The sequence below is a fragment of the Leucopleurus acutus genome, assembly GCF_964270905.1.
Source record: "Leucopleurus acutus genome assembly, chromosome: 16".
Taxonomy (NCBI): Eukaryota; Metazoa; Chordata; class Mammalia; order Artiodactyla; family Delphinidae; genus Leucopleurus; species Leucopleurus acutus.
In genome coordinates, this window is record NC_139158.1 from 71637525 (window position 1) to 71659640 (window position 22116).

At 46.0% G+C, this 22116-nt stretch overlaps 1 protein-coding gene across 7 annotated transcripts in view; it reads left to right on the forward strand.

Annotated features, from left to right (window-relative positions):
* Positions 1 to 22116, forward strand: part of TOX2 (TOX high mobility group box family member 2) — a gene marked incomplete at both ends in the record, with an annotated part of 131476 nt that overhangs the window by 68784 nt on the left and 40576 nt on the right. For all 7 annotated transcript variants that reach the window (XM_082857154.1, XM_082857155.1, XM_082857157.1 and 4 more), the window contains one exon: positions 14964 to 15209. In XM_082857154.1, coding sequence (XP_082713280.1) covers positions 14964 to 15209 — 246 coding nt within the window. The remainder of the gene's footprint in view (positions 1 to 14963; positions 15210 to 22116) is intronic.

Genomic DNA, 22116 nt, shown 5'->3' on the forward strand with positions numbered 1-22116 from the left:
GATTGATGTACGTGCGAGGAGGGGCATGAATAATGGTAGAGTATGTGTTGGCCCCAGACAGTCAGGGCTTCTTGTCCTTGTTACCATACATGCTACCCGTGTGACTTTGGATAAGTCATTTTGCCTTTTCGAACCTCAGTTTCCAAAATGGAAAAGACATTTAACACTTGTTCTCTTACACCCTGAGGTCTTTCTTTTTTCCCCTCCTTGGGGGCGGGAGAGGGGATTTGTGTTGACTTCTGTTCCTGTGTTTTCACATCTGTTTCCTCATATAATTCTCTCAGCTGTTAGGTGGAGTTTTGTAGATAAAGACACTCGGGAGTAGGTAGTTGGGATAAATTGCCAAAGGTCCCTCAGCAAGTAAGTGGCAGGATTGGAATTCCCCCAGGTCAGTCTAGGTCCAAAGACAGCGTTCTTTCTGTAGAATTAAAAAAAAAAAAAGTACTCACTGATGATGTATTCCAAGAATCTTCAGGCTTTTATGGGAAAATATTTGTAATATGTGGAAGCATTTGGAACCCCAAAGTCCTGTGTCAACATAAGGTGTTGTTGCTGTCACTCTGGGTTATTCAGCGGACTGGACTCCACAGGATACAAGAAACAGCGGTCTGGGGAAAAAATCTGATTTTTCTTCCCATAGTTCCCCCAAGGACACTGGAGATTATTTTCTGAAAAGTTAAAGGAAAACTCTTTTTAATTTGTGTTTTCATTCACTTTCTGAATAAATTTATCAAGCATCAAAAAAAAAAAAAAAAGAAACAGCGGTCCATCCCATGTTCTTTCCTTCCTGGCTCCCTGTCTTGGAAACCTGAAGTGGACATGGGGGTGGTCTGTTACCTCTCCATCCACTCCCATTTCCTATGATGCTGCTGGAGACTCCAGGGTCAGGACAGGGTAAGGCAGGATTAAGGACTAGGGTCAAAACCTCTTGCTGACTAGTACTGTTGAAGTCCTACCCTCCGTGCCTGCTGCTATAGCAGGCTCTCACACGCTGGCTCTTTTCCATGGGGCATACTGAGCTGGGGATTCACTCTGCAGCTCACCTCTTGTGACCTGCTCTGTGGGTGGTATACCTGTTGACATACCTCCTGCTGCTGAGATCCCCCTGCCCTGTGAGGCTACCATCTTGGGTGGGACCTCTATAGATGCCTTCAGCCAACCATTGTCCTTAGCTTTCACCTGCCCTCAGCAACTCACATATCCTTAACTTGCCAAACCAGGGACATGCAGATTGCTCTCTGACTCGTTCTCATTCTCTCAATCTCTCCTGGCCCTGACATTTCAGGCAGCTTCTGCTCTCCTCCCATCTTTCAAAACCTTCTAGTCACAGAGCCTCTCAACTCTGGGGACACAAGTTGGGTCCTCCTGAGAGCTCTTTCTTTCTCACCAGACTCACCACGGAAGGAGGTGCCGCCTCCCCTTTTGTGTTGCATTCCGAGTCCCAACAAGCTGTGCTACTGGGGTCTTTCTCACTTGGCTCGAAAGTGGGGTTTCAGGATGGAGGGAAAGCCAAATCACACTCTACTCCTATAGATCCCCCCTCAGTGAATCTTCTGCCTATACAGCATTGGGGTGGGTGATGGAAATGGGTAATCCAAATGTCAGTCTGAGAACTTTCTAGTAAGCATTAATTGGATAAACCATTGAATAATGAAAGGTACCCTTCCCCAAGAAGATACAATAATCATTAATATGTAAATACTTAACCACATAGCTCTGAAATATATGAAGCCAAAAATAGACAGACATATAGGAAGAAATTGATGACATCACAATCGTGGAAATTTTTTGACCTACCTGTCTCAGAAACCAATAGATCAAACAGAAAAAGAAAACTAATAGTTATTTAGAAGATTTAAACAACAGAATGAAGCTGAAAATAAAAAACATTTATGATAGCCTTATACTCTGTCACAAAGGAATTCTCAACAACTTTCAAAGAATCAATGTATTTTTCATTCCTTTTTTGGGTGTCCTTTTTTCTTGTCAGTGGTTTACTCTTTTGTTAGCCTTTTCAAGAAACCATCTCTTTCCTGTATTTCTCTAAAGTTTGTTTTCTATTTTATTAGTCTTCTACTGACTTTTGGTTTCTTTTGTTCCTATTTCTAGCTTCTTGAGTTGAGTGCTGAATTCATCTATTTTGTCTTCCTTATCTTCCAATAAATTCACTTAGGTAAAAAGTTGTAAATTTTCCATTGTCCACCTCTTACAGGTTTTGTCAGGTAGTGTTCTCATTGTCTTTAACCCAAAAGTTATTTAGATTGCAGTATTCCCCAAGCCATCTACCTATGCAGTGCAATCTCTATCAAGTTTCCACCGGCCTTTTTAGGAAGAAATGGAAGAGCTGATCCTCAAGTTCATATGAAATTGCAGTGGGTCCTGAGTAGCCACAACAATCTTGCAAAAGGAGAGCAAAGTTGGAGAACACTTCCCAATTTCTACAAAAGCACAATAGTCAGAACAGTGTGGTTCACAATAGAATAGTATAAGGATGGATATAGAGACCAATGGAATAGAAATAAGAGTCCAGAAATAAACTCCTACATCTGTGGTCCATTGATTTTCAACCAGGGTGCCAAGACCAGTCAATGGGGAAAGAACAGTCTCTTCACCAAATAGTGAAGCCATGTGCAAAATAATGAGGTTGGACTCTACCTCGTGCCATATACAAGAGTTATTTCAAAATGGATCCACGACTTATGTCTCAGGGCCAAAGCCACAGAATTCTTAGAAGAAAACATAGGAGTAACTCTTCCTGAACTTGGATTGGCTGTGGGTTCTTAGGTAGGACATCAAAAGCATGAGCAACAAAAGAAAAAATAGATGCATTGGACTCCATGAAAATTAAAAACGTCTGTGTATCAAGGGCATCATCAAGAAAGAGAATGGGAGAAAACCATCTGTAGAGCATACATCTTATAAGGGTCTAGTATCTGGAATATATAAAGAGCACTTACAACACTGCAACAGAAAGAAAACCTAATTTAAAAATGGACAAAAGACTTCAAGACATTTCTCCAAAGAAGATATGCAAATGGCAAAAAACACATGAAACGATACTCAACATCATTAGTCATTAGGGAAATACGAATCAAAACTGCTATAAGATACCACTTCATACTCACTAGGATGGCTATAATAAAAATAATGCAACGTAAGTGTTGGCGGCAAGGATGTGGAGAAATTGGAACCTTCAGACGTTGCTGGTGGAAATGTAAAATGTGCAGCCACTGTGGAAAAAAGTTTGACAGTTCCTCAATAAATTAAACATCAAACTATCATATGACCCAGAAACTCCACTCCTAGCTATATACCCCCAAAAATTGAAAACAGGAACTCCAACAAATATATGTACAAACTTGTTCATAGCAGCACTATTCGCAGTAGCTAAAAGGTGGAAACAGCCCAAATGTCCATCAGTGGATGAATAGATAAACAAATTGGGTTTATACATACAGTGGAATATTATTCAGCCATAAAAAAGGAGTGAACTACTGATATGTGCTGCATTATGGATGAACCTCAAAAACATTATGCTAAGCGAAAGAAGCCACATAAGGTCGCATATTGTATGATTCCATTTATATGAAACTATCCAGAATAGGTGACTCCACAGAGACAGAACACAGATCGGTGATTACCAGGGGTTGGGACCAGGGGAGTAGGGAGAAACTGCTTAATAAGTATGGGGTTTCCTTTGGGGGATGACAAACATATTCTGGGACTAGACAGAGGTGGTGTTCACAAAACATGAATGTACTAAATGCCACGCAAGTGTTAATTTTGTGTTATGTGAACTTCAACTCAATACGTGTAAAAAATTAGAACAAAATATTTAAACATAAATTTTCCTTACATTATAAATAACTAATCAGTATTTGGAGTCTTCTTTAAGGAAGGCATAGCTTCTAGCAAAATCCTGTCGATTTTTAGTTTGTGATCATTTTTAGTTTTATAATTCTGTCCTATACCTCTTCTATCTTAGGAATCCTTACAAGATAGTCACATTGAATCCTGCAGTCACCTTATCAACAGCCATTTTGAATTAATATAAATTGTAGTATCAACAGCTATTTTGAATTAATATAAGTTGTAGTAGTTTTTCAGCTCACCACTCCTTCTAGAATCCCTTTCTTGATTTTCTTTTCATTCTCTAGGTTTGAGCTTTAAGTATTTGTTTCGGAAAGGGTTATTTGAAAGAATATATCTCTATCTGTCTATCTATCTATATATATATATTTGTTACTTCCTATGGTTGAATTTTTGATTCACTTATTTTATTGTGGTAAGCAAATGAGTTTATTCTGATAATTTCATGGAACATAAGCTTATCACTGCAACAGGCTTCTGGTCCAATGGATGTTCTTAGATTCTTTCTTCTCCATTCCTTTCTCAAGGCCCAGAGGCTGCTCCCTTGCTTGTTTATTCCCCTATCTCAAGGAGTCATTGGCTTTGATGTTCAATTAAGACCTTTCCTCCTAGGACTTCCAGGAGAAGGCTCACCCGTCTCTGACCCAAGCGCAAGCCACAAAGGTCATTTGGACCAGTCCAGTAGTCTTCCGTTCCTAGAATTGGTGCATGAGAAACCTGCCAGTCTCCTGGATGCCCCTTCTCCCCCAGCCATATTGCTTTGCTCTGAGTTCTCATTATTTAGTTGATTTGGAAAGAAAAGCACAAATGGACGAATTGAGAAATAAGGTGATTCTAGCAGCCTCCTAACACACATCTGTATGGTAGATGTCACGTGTTGGTAAAGCCCTACCTCCTAGCCCTGTTGTTTGCCTCACTGCCTCTTCCTCCCCACTCCCACTCGCTCCCCACAAAGGACAGTCGATAACAGTTTTTCATGCACCACTTCCAGGAAGGGAGGAGTGCTGGACTGATTCAACCTGTGTCTTACCCTTGGATCAGAGCCAAAAGTAAGCCTTCTCCTTAGAAGGGGGTATCTTTTTGGGGTTTGCCAGTCCATTCATTTTCTTACCACTCTTTCTTCTGGCATTTGATGAGTAGTTCATTTGTTTATTTATTCATTCATTCATTCATCAAATACTTTATGAGTACTCATGACATGCCAGGCACTGTTGAAGAAATTGGGGATACAGCAGTGAACAAGACAGGTGAAAATCTCCTCCTCCATGGAGCTGATAGTCTAGTGGGATGAGACAGGTAATACATAATAAACTGATAAAATATTGAGTTGGCCAAAAGTTCGTTCAGGTTTTTCCTTAACATCTTATGAAAAACCTGAATGAACTTTTTGGCCAACCCAGTATACAGGATGTTAGGAAGTAACAAGAGAGAAAAACAAACAAACAGTAGAGTGTGGCTGATGGTTTGTGACTTTAAATTGAGCAGTGAGGTTAAACCTCATTGAGAAGCAGGGGTTTGAGTGAAGACCTGAGGGGTGAAGGAATGAGCTCAGTGAATATTTAAGAGGAGAATATTCTAGAGAGAGGGAACAGCCAGTGCAAAGGCTCTGAGACAGAATCATGCCTAGTGTGGCCAGACTGGCATGAACGAAGAGAATATTAGGAGGTGATGTCGTGAAGGTGAAAGGGATGTACGTTGGAGTGGGGGAGTAGACCATGTAGCCATTATAAGGACCCTCTTCTTTTTTTATTGAATGAAAGATTCTTTAAACTCTACAGTGCTTCACAATTTTCAAAAGTTTCACACACATGGTTTCATATAATCCCATAATAACCCTTTTCCACTCCCACCCCTATACTCCCCCTCCCCCCCTTCCCTCTCCTCGCTGGTAACCACTAGTTTCTTCTCTGTATCTCTGCGTCTGGGTCTTTTTTGTTATATACACTAGATTGTTGTATTTTTAGATTCCATATATAAGTGATACCATACAGTCTGTCCTTTTCTGTCTGACTTATTTCACGTAACATAATGCCCTCCAAGTCCATCCATGTTGCTGCAAATGGCAAAATTTCATTCTTTTTATGGCCAAGTAGTGTTCCGTAGTATGTGTGTGTGTGTGTAGATGTATATGCACACACACGTGCTACGTCTTCTTTATCCATTCATCTGTTGATGGACACTTAGGTTGCTTCCATACCTTGACAATTGTAAATAATGCTGCTATGAACATTGGGGTGCATGTATCTTTTTGAATGAGTGTTTTTGTCTTTTTTGGATATATGCCCAAGAATGGAATTGCTGAGGACCCTGTTATAATTGAGTAAGAAGGGGGCCACTGGAGGGTGGTGAGCAAAGGAATGACATGACCTCACATTTTAACAGGATAATTCTGGTCTCTGAATGAGAATAGACCAAAGCAAGGGCGAAGGCAGGGAAACCAGGTAGGAGACTACTACACTCATCCAGGGTAAAGAGGATGATGGCTTGGACCGTAAAGGTTCCGTCTTGTATCTGTTCTGAAAGTGGGGCGAATATGATTTCCTGACAGATTTGGTGTAGGGTATGAGAGAAAGAGAGGTGTCAAAGGATAGCTCCAAGGCATTTGGCCTGAGCAGTTGGAAGGATGGACTTGCCATCAGCTGAGGAGGAGAAAACCATGGATTGACAGGTTCTCTTTTGGACGTGTTAAATTTGAGATGTCTATTAAAATCCAAACAAGGGTGTCAAATACAGTGGGCTCTATGAACCTGTAGTTCAGGAGAGAGGTCTGGTCTGGAGATATGGTCTGGGGTGTCAGCAGCATACAAATGGTATTTAAAGCCAGGAGGTTAGATGAAATCCTCAAGGACTGAGTGTATTTAGTGAAGAGGTCTGGGATCTGAGCTCTGTGACATCATTAATAGGTTGAGGGAAAGAATGGGAACCAGCAAAGGACATGGAGAAGAAAAGGCCTGTGATTTAGGAAGAGCAACATGTGTGGTGTCCTAGAATCACTTGAAGAAATTTATTCCCAGGAGAAGGAGGGTGGCCAGGTGTGTCAAATACTTCTGAGAAGGTCAACGTGGACAGTTGGGACTGAGATCTGACCATTGGACTTAGTAACATGGAGGTCACTGGCGACCTTGCCAGACAGTTTTGGTGGATGGTGGGATGAAAATGTGATTGGAATGCATTTTTTTTAAACTAATTAATTAACTTATTTATTTTTGGCTGTGTTGGGTCTTCGTTGCTTCACGTGGGCTTTCTCTAGTTGCGGTGAGCGGGGGCTACTCTTTGTTGTGGTGCGCAGGCTTCTCCTTGCGGTGGCTTCTCTTGTTGCGGAGCACAGGCTCTAGGCATGCAGGCTTCATTACTTGCGGCATGCGGGCTCAGTAGTTGTGGCTTGCGGGCTCTAGAGCTCAGGCTCAGTAGTTGTGGCACATGGGCTTAGTTGCTCCGCGGCATGTGGGATCTGCCCAGACCAGGGCTCAAACCCATGTCCCCTGCATTTGCAGGTGGATTCTTAACCACTGCACCACCAGGGAAGTCCCTGGAATGTGTTTGAGAGAGAATGGGTGGATAGGAAAAGACAACTCTTTACAGAAGTTTCCCTGTAAGATTTGCTAATCTTTTTAGCTTCTAGAGTTCTTACAACTTGGCATCTCTTTCTATATTCTCATGAGGACACTCATGCTGGAGAGCAAATTAGGCATCACTGAGTGGTTCATTTCTTACTTAGAGGAAGTGAGGAATATGAGTCTTGAATAGGTCTCTGACCCAGTGTGGGAAAATGATGGATTCAGAGTCATAAGACATGGGCTTGAATCCCAACAATAATTCTTGTTATCCCAAGAATAACTTGGGACACCTTCATTCTCTGAACTTCATGTTCTTCATCTGCCGAATGGAGAGAACAGTCACTTCCCTGCAGAGCTCATATGGATTAAATGGAGAATGCGTGTGGAAATACCGGGTCCAGAGACTGGCCCACAGTATGAATCCATAGCAGGCTGGGGTGGTATTCAGCTATCATGCATTTAGGATTTAATTGCATTCAGAGGAGGCATGTACAGCGTTTGCACGTTTAGTTATTGTTAAGTGTGCTAATTGCCTCTTTAAGTGAATTGTCATAATTGTGTGATTCCAATATTTTGATGCAACATATGCTTATTTTTGGAAAAGGCTTCTGGTCATTTGGGCTGGTTCCAGTGTGTTAAGGTTTGGGTTTTTTAAATGAAAGGCATGGACTCGTGCAGTCATTTGGCATTTACTGTCACATGCCATGTGACAGCACCTGTTGTGGGTGCAGGGAGTAGAGAGGAAGGTGACAGTCCACAGACATGAACAGCGGGTGACTGAGGGACTTCCAGTCTGTTGGGAGGGGCAGATATGGAAACCCCCAGGTAAAGTCTAAACCCAAAGCCTGGTGCGTCCTCCCATTTCATGTGCTCATTCATCACATTCTCATTGAGCACCTACTGTGTGCTAGGCATTGATGACAAGACAGCCTTAACCCCTGCCCCCGTGGAGTCTGTGGGGAGGGGACACAAGCTAAAGGGAAGGAAAGAGTCACAAATCATTGCGGGCGATAAGGATGCCGTGGGGAACACACATGAGGCTGTGGAGGGGGAATGAGAGGAGGGGAGTTGCTGTGGGAGGGTCTGGGGAAGGCTTCCTGGGACTCTGCTTTCCGGGATGATATTATACCTGTGGCTGAGTGCCATCTAAAGGCAGTCAGCCCCTCACCCATCTCGGTGGCCAGGCTGAAGCCAGACATCACCCTGTGCTGCACAGACCTGTGGTGTGAGGAGTTAGGAACATTCACGGTGGGCAAAACAGTGAGGATACCGAGTGGGTGAGCTGCTGTTTACTTGTCCTGTGTCCTTGGGGAAGTTCCTTAATGTCTCTGAAACTCCTGGCAAGGACAATAACAATAGCAATAATAACCGTCACGGAGCAGGCTGGCTCTGTGCCAGGAGGTGTCCTGAGCAATTTACACATTCATTTACTCTTTGCAGAAGCCCTACAGTATATACTGTTATTACCTTCTTTTCACATACGAGGAAACTGGGGCACAGGGAGGTTAAGTAACCTGCCCAAAGCCACACAGCTAGTATGTGGCAGAGCCAGAATTCAAGGCACTGGACCACTTACACTGTACTGCCTCCTGTAGCAGCAGTAATGGCTACATACATAATGGCTACTGCTACATAGCAGCGTAATGGCCACCTCCAGCGCAGTCACGGAGGTCGAGTGAGATGCATGCTTATGGCACCTGCCGTAGGCCCTGGCTCATTCACCCATCCAGCTAATTATTTAGCTCTGACTTTGTGCCAGTTGCTGGAAAACAGGACATATAAGGGCTGTCCCGGCAGAACTCACATTAAACATTAAACACATAATTATACAAGAAGTTAGCTACAAATCTGATGAGTACTTCCAAGAAGAAATGCAGGGTGTGTGACACTCTAGAGAGTGTCAGGGAAGACATTTAAACCAAACCTATGGCGGAGGGATGAGTAGGAATGGGCCAGATGAAGGAAGAGCGAGTGACGGGCAAAGCATTCTAGCAGAAGGAACAGACTGTGTGAGGTCCTGGAGGCAGGAAAGGTCCCTGTGGCTAGAAGGGTGATGGGAGCCAGGCCAGGTGAAGACTTACAAGCCATGTTTGGTTCTATGGACTTTATCCTAGGACAGAGGGGAGCTGTCAAAGCCTTGTAAGAGTGGGAGTTATGTGGTGAGATGATCATCTTTCAAGAGACCCGTTTGGCTGCATGAAGGGAATGGATTGGTGGGGACAAGAGTGGGCTATGGGAGACCAGTAAGGAAGCTGTTGCAGTTCCCCAGGTAAGAGATGCTGGTGGCCTGGACCAAGATAGTGTGAATGGAGAGAAATGGATAGGTTTAAAAGATATTTCAGAGGAGTTTCATTGGACTTGAGGGGTGACTGAAGGTAAGCCCCCAGTTCGTGGCTTTATTAACTGGGTGGAGGATGAGGGAGACACAGGTGCAGGTTGGGGGAAGGGGCATCGTGATTGCAGCTTTGCACGTGTTCACTTTGAGATGCTTGTGAGACATCAAGTGGGAGCATTGAGTAGGCATTTAGATGCTCAGATCTGGAACTCAGATGAGTGACCAAAACTGGAGGTGGAAATGCGGCATCAAGATGGAAGTTGAAGCTGAGAATGGGTGAGGTCCACCTGGGGAGAAGGTGTAGGGCACAAAGAGCAGAACGCTCAGGACTGAACCCAAGAAACTCCAGCGTGGCTGGCAGAGAAGGAGTTGACACTGGAGACAGAGAAGCAAGGAGGTGGGTAAATAACTGAAAGCACGAGGTCCTGGAGGCTAAAGGAGGGATGTTTGCAAGATGAAGGAAAGGGATTCGTTGGACTGTCACTGCTGAGGGGACAGTTGAGACGTGGCTGGAAAAGAAAGCCAGTTGGATCTGGTGCCATGGAGCTCACTGGTTGGTGAGGGCATGGAGGGAAGAGAATGCAGGTCGCAGTGGGCTATGGAGTGAATGGGAGACAAGGGAGGGGAGCCGATGGGTGAGGACAGACCTTTCCAGAAGATGGGTGTGGACCGGAGGAGAGATGGTGGCAGCTGCAGAGGGATGGGGGGGTGTGTAAGACCAGAGAGTTGAGCATGTCTCAGTCCAGCAGGGAGGGGAGGCCGAAGAGCCAGGAACAAGAACGGTTAATGGAATGACCAAGGTCCTCGGGGCAGAGGGAGAAAGGACGGGGTAGGACCATTCATACACACGTAGGGAGATTGGCCTTCGGAAGAAGTAGGGATGGCTCTTCTGGCATCAAAACAGGAGGCAAGTTGGTGCCAAATGGGCAGGTTTGTGGTTCTGGTGTCAGGACATTTTGGAAGCTATTTTCTGTTTTCCCTGTGAATGAAGTAGAAGGTGACTGGTCATCTGCAAAGGGGCAGAAAGGGAGTTAGAGGACTACTCTGGGGAGAATCATCGTGGAGATTAACAAGGTGGGAGGGAGCGGTTCCCAGCAGCACGAAGATCCCGCGCAGAGCTGGTGAGCGTGATTTCTGGTGAAATTTGGCCAGAGCCTTGCTCAGCTGTCTTGGTGAGGGTGCAGACGGGGCGGATGGTTGCATTCACATCAGAGGTGGGGGGTTTACTAGCGAGGCGCCAGGCATAGAAGGGTACAGAGTGCTTTCTCTCCAGCCATTTCTGATTTCTTGGGGGTATTTCTCCCCCTTCCCCTCTCTGCTCCCTAGAGCAATCCATCTCTCTTCACCAAATTATGTACCATTCATATCCTTAACCACAAAATTATACCATTTGACCTTTGGGTATCTTGTCTTGGAAGAGAGGCACGTAAAGGTGAAGTTACATTAACACCCGCATATATGCACCAAAATGCATCAAAATACAATCTGAAGCATTTTCATCACCTTGGGGACCATGTTAAGATGTTTGGAGGGACCTCTCTCTTTCTGTCTCTTTTTCAGTAGAGACATACTAGTGTTTAGGCAGGGAGTGTTCAGAAGGTCTTTATTTGAGGAATGGGCACTGGGAGCAGAGTGGACATAGACTCAGAGGGGGAGACTGATGCTTGGAGGGTCCTTAAAGAGGTTGCTACTGTCACAGCAATACGAGAAGATACGGATCAGACCCAGTTACCTCCTAGTTGTAACCTGGGCGAAGCCTCTAGATCTTGATTTTTTTGATCTGTGAATGGGGATAAATACAGGATGCGTTTAACAATTAGAGACTTATATGTCAATTACATTGACATGTGAATGGGGATTTTTTTTGACCTGTGAATGAGGATAAATACAGGATGCGTTTAACAATTTAAGATTTATATGTCAATTACATCGTAATAAAGCTGGAAGAGAAATAGTTCAGGGCAGGCCTACCTGGGGAATTAGGGAGACACCCACATCAAGGTAGACCTCCCTGGGGAATTTGAGGGATGTCCCAGGTCAGTTTAGACACACTTGGGGAATTAGGGAGATCATAGGTGACACACACTTGTAATTAAGGAGACATAGGAGGTCACTGTAGACACAGCTGGGATATTAGAGACACATACCATTTGTTACACACCTAGGAAATTACGGAGAAAAAATAATTAGAGATGATGTGCACATAAAACACCCACCATAGATTGGGTGATCAGTAACTAGCAATGGGGGCTATATTCTGGGTAAGAGACAGTAAGGGAGAGCATTGGATTGGGGTCCTGTGTAAGAAAACGTGCTTTTGATCTTCACCTTTTAGTGGGAGGAGTTACTTTCCCAAGCTCATCAATAACAAGGCTGGACCAAAGCCTGCTTCTTGGTGCCCAAGCCCTCAGTTTGGCCTTGATTGGCACTGCCTCTCAGGATTGTTAGGACCCAGAGTCTCAGGATCCAACTCACAGACTAGAAGGCGTTGCCTTCCTTTGCAGACAGTGTAAATTAGGGGAGGAGGGAGCGAGACCTTTTTCTAACTGTGTGACTTTCGCAAGTGAATTCCCCTCCCTGTGCCTTAGTTTCTCTATCCATAAAATGGCTGTATAATAACAGAACCTCCTTCACAACGATGTTGTGAGCATTAAATGCATTAAACTTTTGTAAAGCGCCCACACCTGGCACATACCATATGCTCAATAGATGTTAGATATTTATATTCCCTGACTGAAAAAACTGCTCAAGGAAATTGTTTATGGTAGAGCTGAGACCTACCAGGACATGGTTTCTACCTATGTGTCAAGCTTGATCAGGAGAAACTGGATCTTCCTTGGGCCCTCTCCTGGTCCACTCCCAGGCACCAGCTGGGGGACTCCCATCAAATTGGATTGAGATCCCATGGACATTGATAGAACAGCTAATGTGTATACTTAGCCATGGAGCTTGAAAGGTGGATGAGCCCACCCCCTGCCCCCCTTTGTGCGAGTGTGGAAACTGAGCTGAGAGAGAGCAATGGCGGGCTGAGATCGTGCAGTGCGAGATATATAACTTTGGTTGCATGCATGTAGGGCAACTAGGCAGGGGACGGCCCCCAAACCTGTGAGCTTGGCCCAGCTCTCGGAAGCAACTTCATGTGGTAGGAAGGAGCCAGATCTTGGGGTCAGAAGACTGGATCCTATTCCTGATGGCTCCGGATGCCCTTTGCCACCAGCAGGGTCACTGCTTCCTGGCCTGCTGTTTGCCTACCCGTGAAATAATCTCACAGGATCCCTGCAGAGGGAGCCAGGAAGCAAGAGGTGGCTTGGGCTCTGGGTCCAAGGTGGGGGCATGAGTGTGGCTAGGCACTACCCTCTCGGAGCCTGTTTCTGTGGCTATAAAGGGCAGTCTAGGGCTCTTCCCCAGGAATTGTGGTGAGGTTCACAGATGCCCGAGAAGAGAGGCATTAACAACAAGCAGGTGTTTTAGAGACCATGTGGGCCTTCTTCCCACCATAACCCCACTCGAATCCTACCCATCCCCAACCCCTCAATGACCTCAACCAACAAATATTTACTGAGAGCCTACCCACCAAGAACCAGATATTGTAATGGGCTTCCACTGCCCTAGCTATTTTTTTTTTTTTTTTTGCGGTATGTGGGCCTCTCACTGTTGTGGCCTCTCCCGTTGCGGAGCACAGGCTCTGGATGCACAGGCTCAGCAGCCATGGCCCACAGGCCCAGCCGCTCCGCGGCATGTGGGATCTTCCCGGACTGGGACATGAACCCGCGTCCCCTGCATCGGCAGGCGGACTCTCAACCACTGCGCCACCAGGGAAGCCCTGCCCTAGCTATTTTAATACACATACTTAATTTACCAAAGAATATAAGGATGTTAGAAGATTTATTTCTCGTATGCTGTTGTGGTTTCATGTTTTTTTCCTTCTCTACACATTATATTTTATGACTGTTGTAAGCCCCATTCTCACTGTTCTCCCTCCAGAAGGCTGATTGAACAGATGTCTATTAGACACCCTCACTTTGTCCTCTATACCTTGAAACTTCTCCTTCATGTTTTCTTGGATCCGTCTTGCAGTTCACACATAACTCTTCTCCTAGGTCTAATCACTCTCAGAGCACAGAAGAGGAGGAGTGATTCCCCAGGCTAACATAACCTTGGTACTAAAACCCAACAAAGGCAGTATGAAAAAGGAAAATCATAGGCCCATCTTACTCGTGAACTAGATGCCAAAATCCTAAACAGAATATCAGCAATCAAAATCTAATCATGCATAAAGTGACCAAGTAGGGTCTATTCCAGAAATGCAGGGTTGTTTTCACATTAGAAAAACCGAGTGTAGCAATTTACCGTATTAACTGAATTCAAGGAAAAAGTCACTTGAGACTTTCAGTCGATGCAGGGACAAGGAATTCAATAAAATTAAAATTTGATGCAAGATTGAAAGAAAAAGGAATGCCCTTAACCTGTTATAAAATACCTGTAAGAACCTATGGCAAATCGTGCTTAGTGGTAAAAATATTGAGCTACTTAAGATAAGGAAAAAAGCAAGGGTGTCCACTCTTACCATTTCTATTCAGCATTGTAATGGAGCTTCCTGGTCAGTGCAGTGAGGTGGGAAAAAGGAACAAATAATATTTGGAAAGGAAGGTGTCCAGTGTGGCTCGTAGCTTGTGCTCCTGGGGGAATGTTTTTACCGTTTACCAAGATGAGAAAGACCAAGAGAGGACCCAGTTGGGAACATATAAGAGAAGGTCGCCCAGCTGCCCTGGAAGACCATGGGGCAGGGAGTCAGGATACTTCAGCTCCACTCCCAGCTCTTCTACTAGCCCTGCATGGGCCGCTTTCCTCTTGGACCTGAGTTTTTCCATCTGTAAAATGGGTGGGTGTGGACAGATGGATTCATGGTGGGCTGCAGGGGCCAGATCTGGTGGGAAAACAGAGAAGAACAGGTGAACAGGAGCTGACCCCATTCTCCAGGAGGGCAGGTTTCTGTATACAGGCTGTAGAGTAGGAGGAAGCACCCATTTGGGGATGGGTCAGGAGTCTGACTGGGCCATCTTGACTGTGTGCCTTGCAGAGGGATCATCCCCTCTCTCCTTTGCCAAGGGGTTATCATTGTTGCTATTTTTGGTGCTGTCAAACCTGTTCTGCAGCTGTAAGACATTGACCCTCAACAACATGCCCTTTTGATGTTTTAGACTTACAACAGCCAGAACGAGAGCAACGAAGACTATGAGATCCCCCCAATAACACCTCCCAACCTCCCTGAGCCATCCCTCCTGCACCTGGGGGACCACGAAGCCGGCTACCACTCACTGTGCCACGGCCTCACGCCCAACGGGCTGCTCCCTGCTTACTCCTACCAGGCCATGGACCTCCCAGCCATCATGGTGTCCAACATGCTGGCCCAGGACAGCCACCTACTATCAGGCCAGCTGCCCACGGTGAGTCCCTTTTACCTGCCACGGTTCCTGCTGGTTACAGCAGGAAAGGGAGTTGATGGGGAGCAGAATGTCAGTGCCTTGCTGAGGACCCTCTGCTCATGGGCAGGGTCTGGGCTCGGTTGGTTACTTGCATGGGGGTCTGCAGAATATTGGGGGCGGGCATGGAGGGAAATTTATGTCCTCACACTACTTATTTCTGAAGCTGAGTTTATAATATCTCGGTATTATCTGTTTTATTATTTTTTTAATAGTATAGTCTCACCTTTATTTTTATTTTTTAAAGACTTTATTGAGGGGGACTTCCCTGGCGGTCCAACTGTTAGGACTCTGTGCTTCTGCTGCAGGGGCCCTGGGTTCGATTCCTGGTCAGGGAACTAAGAATCCCACAAGCTGCTTGGTGTGGCCAAAAAGAAAAAAAAGTCTTTATTATTGAAATATAATTCACCTACTATACAATTCACCTATTTGAAGTATATGGTTCGGTAGCTTTTAGAATATTCACAGAGTTGCGTGACCACCAACACACTCTATTTTAGTACCTTTTCATCACCCCCAAAAGAAACCTTATACCCTTTAACCATCATCCCCAAATTCCCCCATCATCTAGCCCTAGGCAACCACTGATCTACTATATAGTTGCCTGTTACGCACATTTCATATAAATAGAATCAGATTATTTTTAAAATATCGTATTGCTTCAGCTAGCAGGGAAGAGGGTGATTACTGACTTAGAGTTTTGAGGATGTGTGGAAATTTGGCAGGCAGACCAGGGAAGGGAAGGACCTTCCAGGCTGAGGGAACAGCATGTACAAAAGCAAGAGGCAGGAGCCTCATGCTGTGCTTAGGAGTGGCATGTAGGTCATTCTTTTAATTGGGCTGGAGAGAAAGGACATGGAGCTATATAGGGAGAGAGGAGTGAAAACTAGCAGGGCCTGATCATGAAGATCCTGAATACCATGCTGAGGAAATGTATGATTCTTCAGCATGGATGGTTGCTTTGAACATTCAAGACCTATAGAAGATCAGTAGAGATTTTTTTTGTACAATGGGAAAATCTCCTTAAGGGAATTCTAGTACTTCTCCTGAATGACTGTGATGTGTGTTTATTTTTGCTTTTTCCTTCACAGCTAGTCACAACCCTTAAGTTCATTCCTAAGTGACAGTAATCAAACTCAAATGAGCTGAGGCAGAAAAAAAGACTGAAATATCCAGGGGTGGACAAAGGGTTTCAGGCATAGCTGGATCCAGGAACTCCAGCAGTATCGTTAGTGTCATCTGCGCAGCAGGCATGAAGGCTTCCAGCAGCCAACATCTTCCCTGATGTCTCTGGCAGGTGACAGTTTGGGTGTTCCAGGGAGGACCATGTCAGCGTGGCTGGACCCACCACTGTGTCCAGGAGGAAGCAGTCCTTGATTTTGTCACAAACACACCTATGGGGGGGAGGAGGGGCCACTAGATTGATTTCCCGTCGGAATCACATGATGTTGGATGGATCATGTTTATCTCTGCAGAGGCTGCTCAGAGGTCATGGCCAAATGTGTGGCCCAGTTCTAGCAGATGCCTGGGACCTTCAGGTCTACAGTTTATCATCTAACAATCTTAACTGTATTTTATTTATTTATTGTTTACTCTTATTACCACCAAATCTCCTTGCTTAAAAAAAAAAACCTGGTGTACTCTATGTATACTTTTGAGAGCCGCGCCACTTTTGTTTTTTCGAAGCTAGTGAGACGTAAAAGGAGAGAAGGAGAGAGGGAGGGAGGGAGGAAGCCAACTCAAGCCCCACATTTTATATTGTTCGGGGTCTGACTAAAGTGCTCAATGGAAATTGATGCTCCATTTGTTGAGGAACGAGCCCATCACTAATGCAGGTTCTCCGCTCCCCCTTCTCTCTGAGACCTGCGGATCCCGCAGCCATGTGGTTGTAATTCCACTTTGTTACACGCTTTTTTTTTTTTTTTTTATTTGAAGTGGGCCTCTCACTGTTGTGGCCTCTCCCGTTGCGGAGCACAGGCTCCGGACGTGCAGGCTCAGCGGCCATGGCTCACGGGCCCAGCCGCTCCGCGGCATGTGGGATCTTCCCGTACCGGGGCACGAACCCGTGTCCGCTGCATCTGCAGGCGGACTCTCAACCACTGCGCCACCAGGGAAGCCCTGTTACACGCTTTTACCTTAGCTGCTTGCCCAGCTGATTTCCTAACAAAAACCTCACAATTCCAGACCGTCCTGGGTCGGGATTTATGGTAACAGAGGCAGGGGCGGGGCCCTGCAGACGTCTCTGGTGTGTACCCTGGGGAGGGCCGTGGATAAGGGGCGCGTCTAGCTGCAGTTCTGGTCCACAGTGTCACTGGTCTGGGATGCTGGTGGTCAGTGGAGACAGCGTGGGCTAGTGATAAATGCGTGGGCTCCGGCATCCCACAGACCCGTATTAATCCTGGTCCCACATCCTGAGCTTCAGTCCTCTTTTCTTGCAGTGACGTGTATCTGAGATAATGTATGTAAAGTCTTAACAAATGTCTGGCAGAGAGTAAACAATCAGGGAATGTTTGCTATTGTTATTATTAGTCATAAAAATGAATTCCCACTGTAACCAAATGGCAGTGTTTTCCCATTAGTCTCATTTACCTAAAGGAACAGACTGCAGATACTCACAGGTACCTTGGTAGGGCCACCTGGTTATAATAGCTCTGATAATTACAAAGGATATTATCTGTTTATCAGAGATGACCCCCCCCCATCCTTCCTCCTAGAAAATGCTTTTGTTGGGCTCAGTCCAAATAGGTACTTTGTAGCCACTTTCCAGATTTCTTTAAAAACTAGTGCATGTTTAAGATGCTTCACAAATTCAGATTGCTTTAATTCTTCCATTAGTGAGAGTTTTCAAGGGTTCACTGGGTTTTATATTCCCTCGTTATGAAATGAAAGATAAGCCAAACTATTTTCCCCAGGGGAAGGCTGCCGGACCAAGTAGGAAACCAAATAAGAACGTGTCCATCCATTGGGACTATATGGCAAAGAGGGACAAAGCACCCTTGAAGACAATTGTTTTAAATGTGTGTGAGCTGAAGCTTGAAGGTGTGTGTCTGTGTGTATGGATGTGCTGCTCTGTGGGTGATGCTGGAATTTGTGTCAGCACCCTCTAGGTGTTAAGCATTGTGCAGGAGGCTTTACAAACATTTTCCCACGTAATGCTCCCAAGTTCCGAGTGAGGCAGGAACGACCGCAGTGAAGAAATGGCGGCTCAGAGCAGGTAGGTGATTGTATCAGTTTCCTGTGGCTGCTCTAGCAATTGTCACAAACTCGGTGGCTTAAAAGCAACGGAAATTGGGCTTCCCTGGTGGCGCGGTGGTTGAGAGTCCGCCTGCCGATGCAGGGGACGCGGGTTCGTGCCCCGGTCCGGGAGGATCCCACATGCCGCGGAGCAGCTGGGCCCGTGAGCCATGGCCGCTGAGCCTGCGCGTCCGGAGCCTGTTGCTCTGCAACGGGAGAGGCCACAACAGTGAGAGGCCCGCGTGCCGCAAAAAAAAAAAAAAACACCGGAAATTTATTCTCTCACAGCTCTGGAAGATGGAGGTCCAAAATCTGTATCATTGGACCAAGATCAAGGTGTCAGGAGGAGTGACCTTCCTCCAGGGACTCTGGGAGAGAATCCATCCCATACTTCTCCTAGCCTCTTGTGATAGCCAGCTGTCCTTGGCTTGTGGCTGCATCACTCCAATCTCTGCCTGTCATCACATCGCCTTCTCTTCTGTCAGTGAAATCTCCCTCTGCCTTTCTTATAAGGATGGTTAAGTACTTAGGGCATTTAGGAATAATCTAGGATCATCTCCCCATCCCAAGAGCCTTAACTTAATCACATCTGCAAAGACTCTTTTTTCCAAATACAGTACCATTTACAGGTTCCAGGGATTAGAATCTGATGTCTTGAAGAGGCCATTTTTGGACTTAACCACAGTGATCAGCCTTGATTGAGAGCCAGCTAGGTACCAGGCATTGTTCTGAACTCTGGATCTACAAAATGCCCTTGAGGAACTCCTGGTGCAGGTGGAGAGACAGGTGAAGAGCGCATTTTCGAAAATGCAGTAAATGCTCTGATAGAATCAGTGCATGTTGCTCTGTCCCCCTAGAAGAGGCAGCTGGCTCAGATGTGGGGTTATTGCTTCCTAAAGGAAGTGATGACCTGACACTAGTAGTTTATGTATTTTATGAATCAATGAGTATAACATGGTTATTAGGTCACAAAACCAGAATTTGCTTGCAGCTGTCTACCACGCACCTCTCAGTTTTAGCAGGTGCCCAAGGCATGGAGCAGCTCGGCTGCAGGGTCACCAGTGGCACAGAGGATGCGCCCATGACCAGAATGCCTCAGGTGCTCTCTGCACAGGCTGAGATGTCAAGGATGGGGTCCTCGGAGCAGTGGATGAGGCCAAGGTGTTTGACAGCCATCTCATTAATGCCAAGCCCTCTTGGCTCTGATGCCAGAGGCCACCAATTCCTTTTGGTCCCCTGCCCGGCCCGCGTGGTCTCCCAGCATGCATGGGAGTCGGCTCTTCTGCTTTAAAGGTATGGCTGCCGGCGGGAGTCCTACACAAGGAGCAGCGGGCTCCTTTTACAAAATTAAATATGCTTAAGGCTTCTCCCTCGACTTCAGCATCTTAACTGATTAAACATTCATTTCCAAGACAAAAAAAGTCAATTTAGTATGAAAGATATATTTTGCCAGTTTAATTTAAAGCACCGCACCTCCATCTGACCCCTATTTTCATAACTCAATAATTTTATCCTGTGTTGATTGTCTCATTTTGAGAGAGATATTGTATGTATAAATCAGTTTCTAAAATACCCAAAGAAACTAGAAGAGTGGAATTTATTACGCAGCCTCTGTTAAGTCTGAAATAATTTACTTTGCAGTCGTCCTTGGGAAATGCTCGAGCTTACGGTCCTGGCTTACCCAGAAGAGGGATTATCCTGGGAAGGGACAAAGCTTGATGCCCCCAGATAAGTTCCTGGGGAACCTGTACTTTTTTCGAGACTAGAGACACTCCTGGGAGAGCCTTGGGCAGGTGGAGACGGGGCTCGATGGGAAGTGAGTTCTGGCAGAATCAGCCATGGGTTCCGGTGATCTGGGAAATGTGGGGTCTCCCTAAGGTGAGCCCTGTGGGTCACTAAAATTCTGTGGTCCAGGCTCGGGCTTCAGTTAGCACAGGGGTGGCGCACAGCCGTCGTTCGAACATTCTCCTCCAGCACCGACTCTCGTTTACCGCTTTCTCTGGGAATTTGGATAAGTCACTTCTCTCCCAGCTTCAGTTTTCCCATCTACAGAATGCGGATTGGGATTCCATCTCTGGTGAACTCACAGATAGGAAAATGGGGATAATTGCTTTGCCAGCTGTGACGCTCTGGATAAGCATATGGGTTTGGGGTTGGAGAGACCCTGCTACCACCGCAACACATGCCACTGGCCTGGGGGGCTCAAAACTTATCAACTTGGATTAAAATCCTGAGTGCTAGACTGGTAGTTTTAGACCCTTTGTGTTCTAGGGCTCTCTCCCAAATTGTCTCGCCAAGGCTGGACCTTCTCCCTGCCCAGAGAGGGCTGGGGGCCATACCAAGTGAAGGGTCTTTCCTGGATAGGATCCTAGGAGGGGCTTTTGGGGAGAGGGCTGGGCAGTTTCTTAGTTGCACTTCACCCCCTTGCCTTGGAGGTGGTTCCCGTGAGAGAGGCTGCAGCCCTGGCCTAGGTTCTGGAGCCTGGGGGCAGGGCTCAGAGCTTATGGGCAGGGCCTGTGTATTGACCGGGGAGGATCCTTAATATTCATCCCCCCCCACCTCCTTCCCCCTTCTCTTTCTGTTTTCACTCTTCCCCTCCAATCTCCTCTCTCTGTCCTCCTCCCTTCCCTGACTTATTCCTTCTCCACCCAGGAGACTTGGTCTCCCTCTATTTGATTCTCACAAATTGAGATGCAGGGGATCCCCTCTGGAATCTAAGAAAAAGGGACCAAAGACCCCCAGCCTTTGGTCGTCTGGTCTTCTGAGCCCCAGGACCAGTAGAGACACCTCTCCCTGCCCACCCCGCCCCCGCCTAGTCCAACCTATTCATTCATTTTATTGCCCTTAATGCATGATTTGTTTTTCGTTGTTGTCGTTGTTTTACAACTGAATCAGTTAGTTTTTGCTGTGTAACAAACTACCCCAACATTCAGTGGCTTAAAGCAAACAATGAACTTTTACTATTTCTTGTGCTTCTGTGGGTCAGCAAGGTAGTTCTTTTGATCTGGACTGGCTTGGCTGACTTCTGTGGTCAGCTTGCAGCTTGGCTGGAGCTGCGTGGCCTCGGATGGCCCTGTTCACGTCTCAGCAGTTGGCTGGGGTCAATGGGGATGACGTGGTCACAGGTTTTTCGTCACATGGTGGCCTAGGCTTGTTCACATGGTGATGGCCACAGGGCTCCCAAGAGCATCAAGAAAGAGGCTCCGATGTGCAACCACTTCAAACCTCAGCTTGCATCATATTTGCTCATGTCCAGAAATAGACCCCACCTCTTGAAGGGAGAAATGGCAGAGTCACATTGCAGAAGGGCATGAATGCAGGGGAGGGCAGGAATTTGTGATCATATTTTGTGTGTGTGTGTGTGTGTGTGTGTGTGTGTGTGTGTTTTGTTTCCTTGATGTATAGTATTACCCAGTATTTAGGAGCGTGGGCTCTGGGGTTAGGCCAACCTAAGTTTAAAACGCAGTTCCACCATTTGTTACCTTCCACCCTGTGACCCAGAGCCAGGGGTTAATTGCCCCGGCGCCTCAGGTTTTTTCATATGTAAAATGGAGGTAGTGTTACTTGCCTTATTGGAGCTTATGGAGAGTCAATGATCAGATGTAGGCAAGTACCCAGTTGCCTGGCACACAGTGGG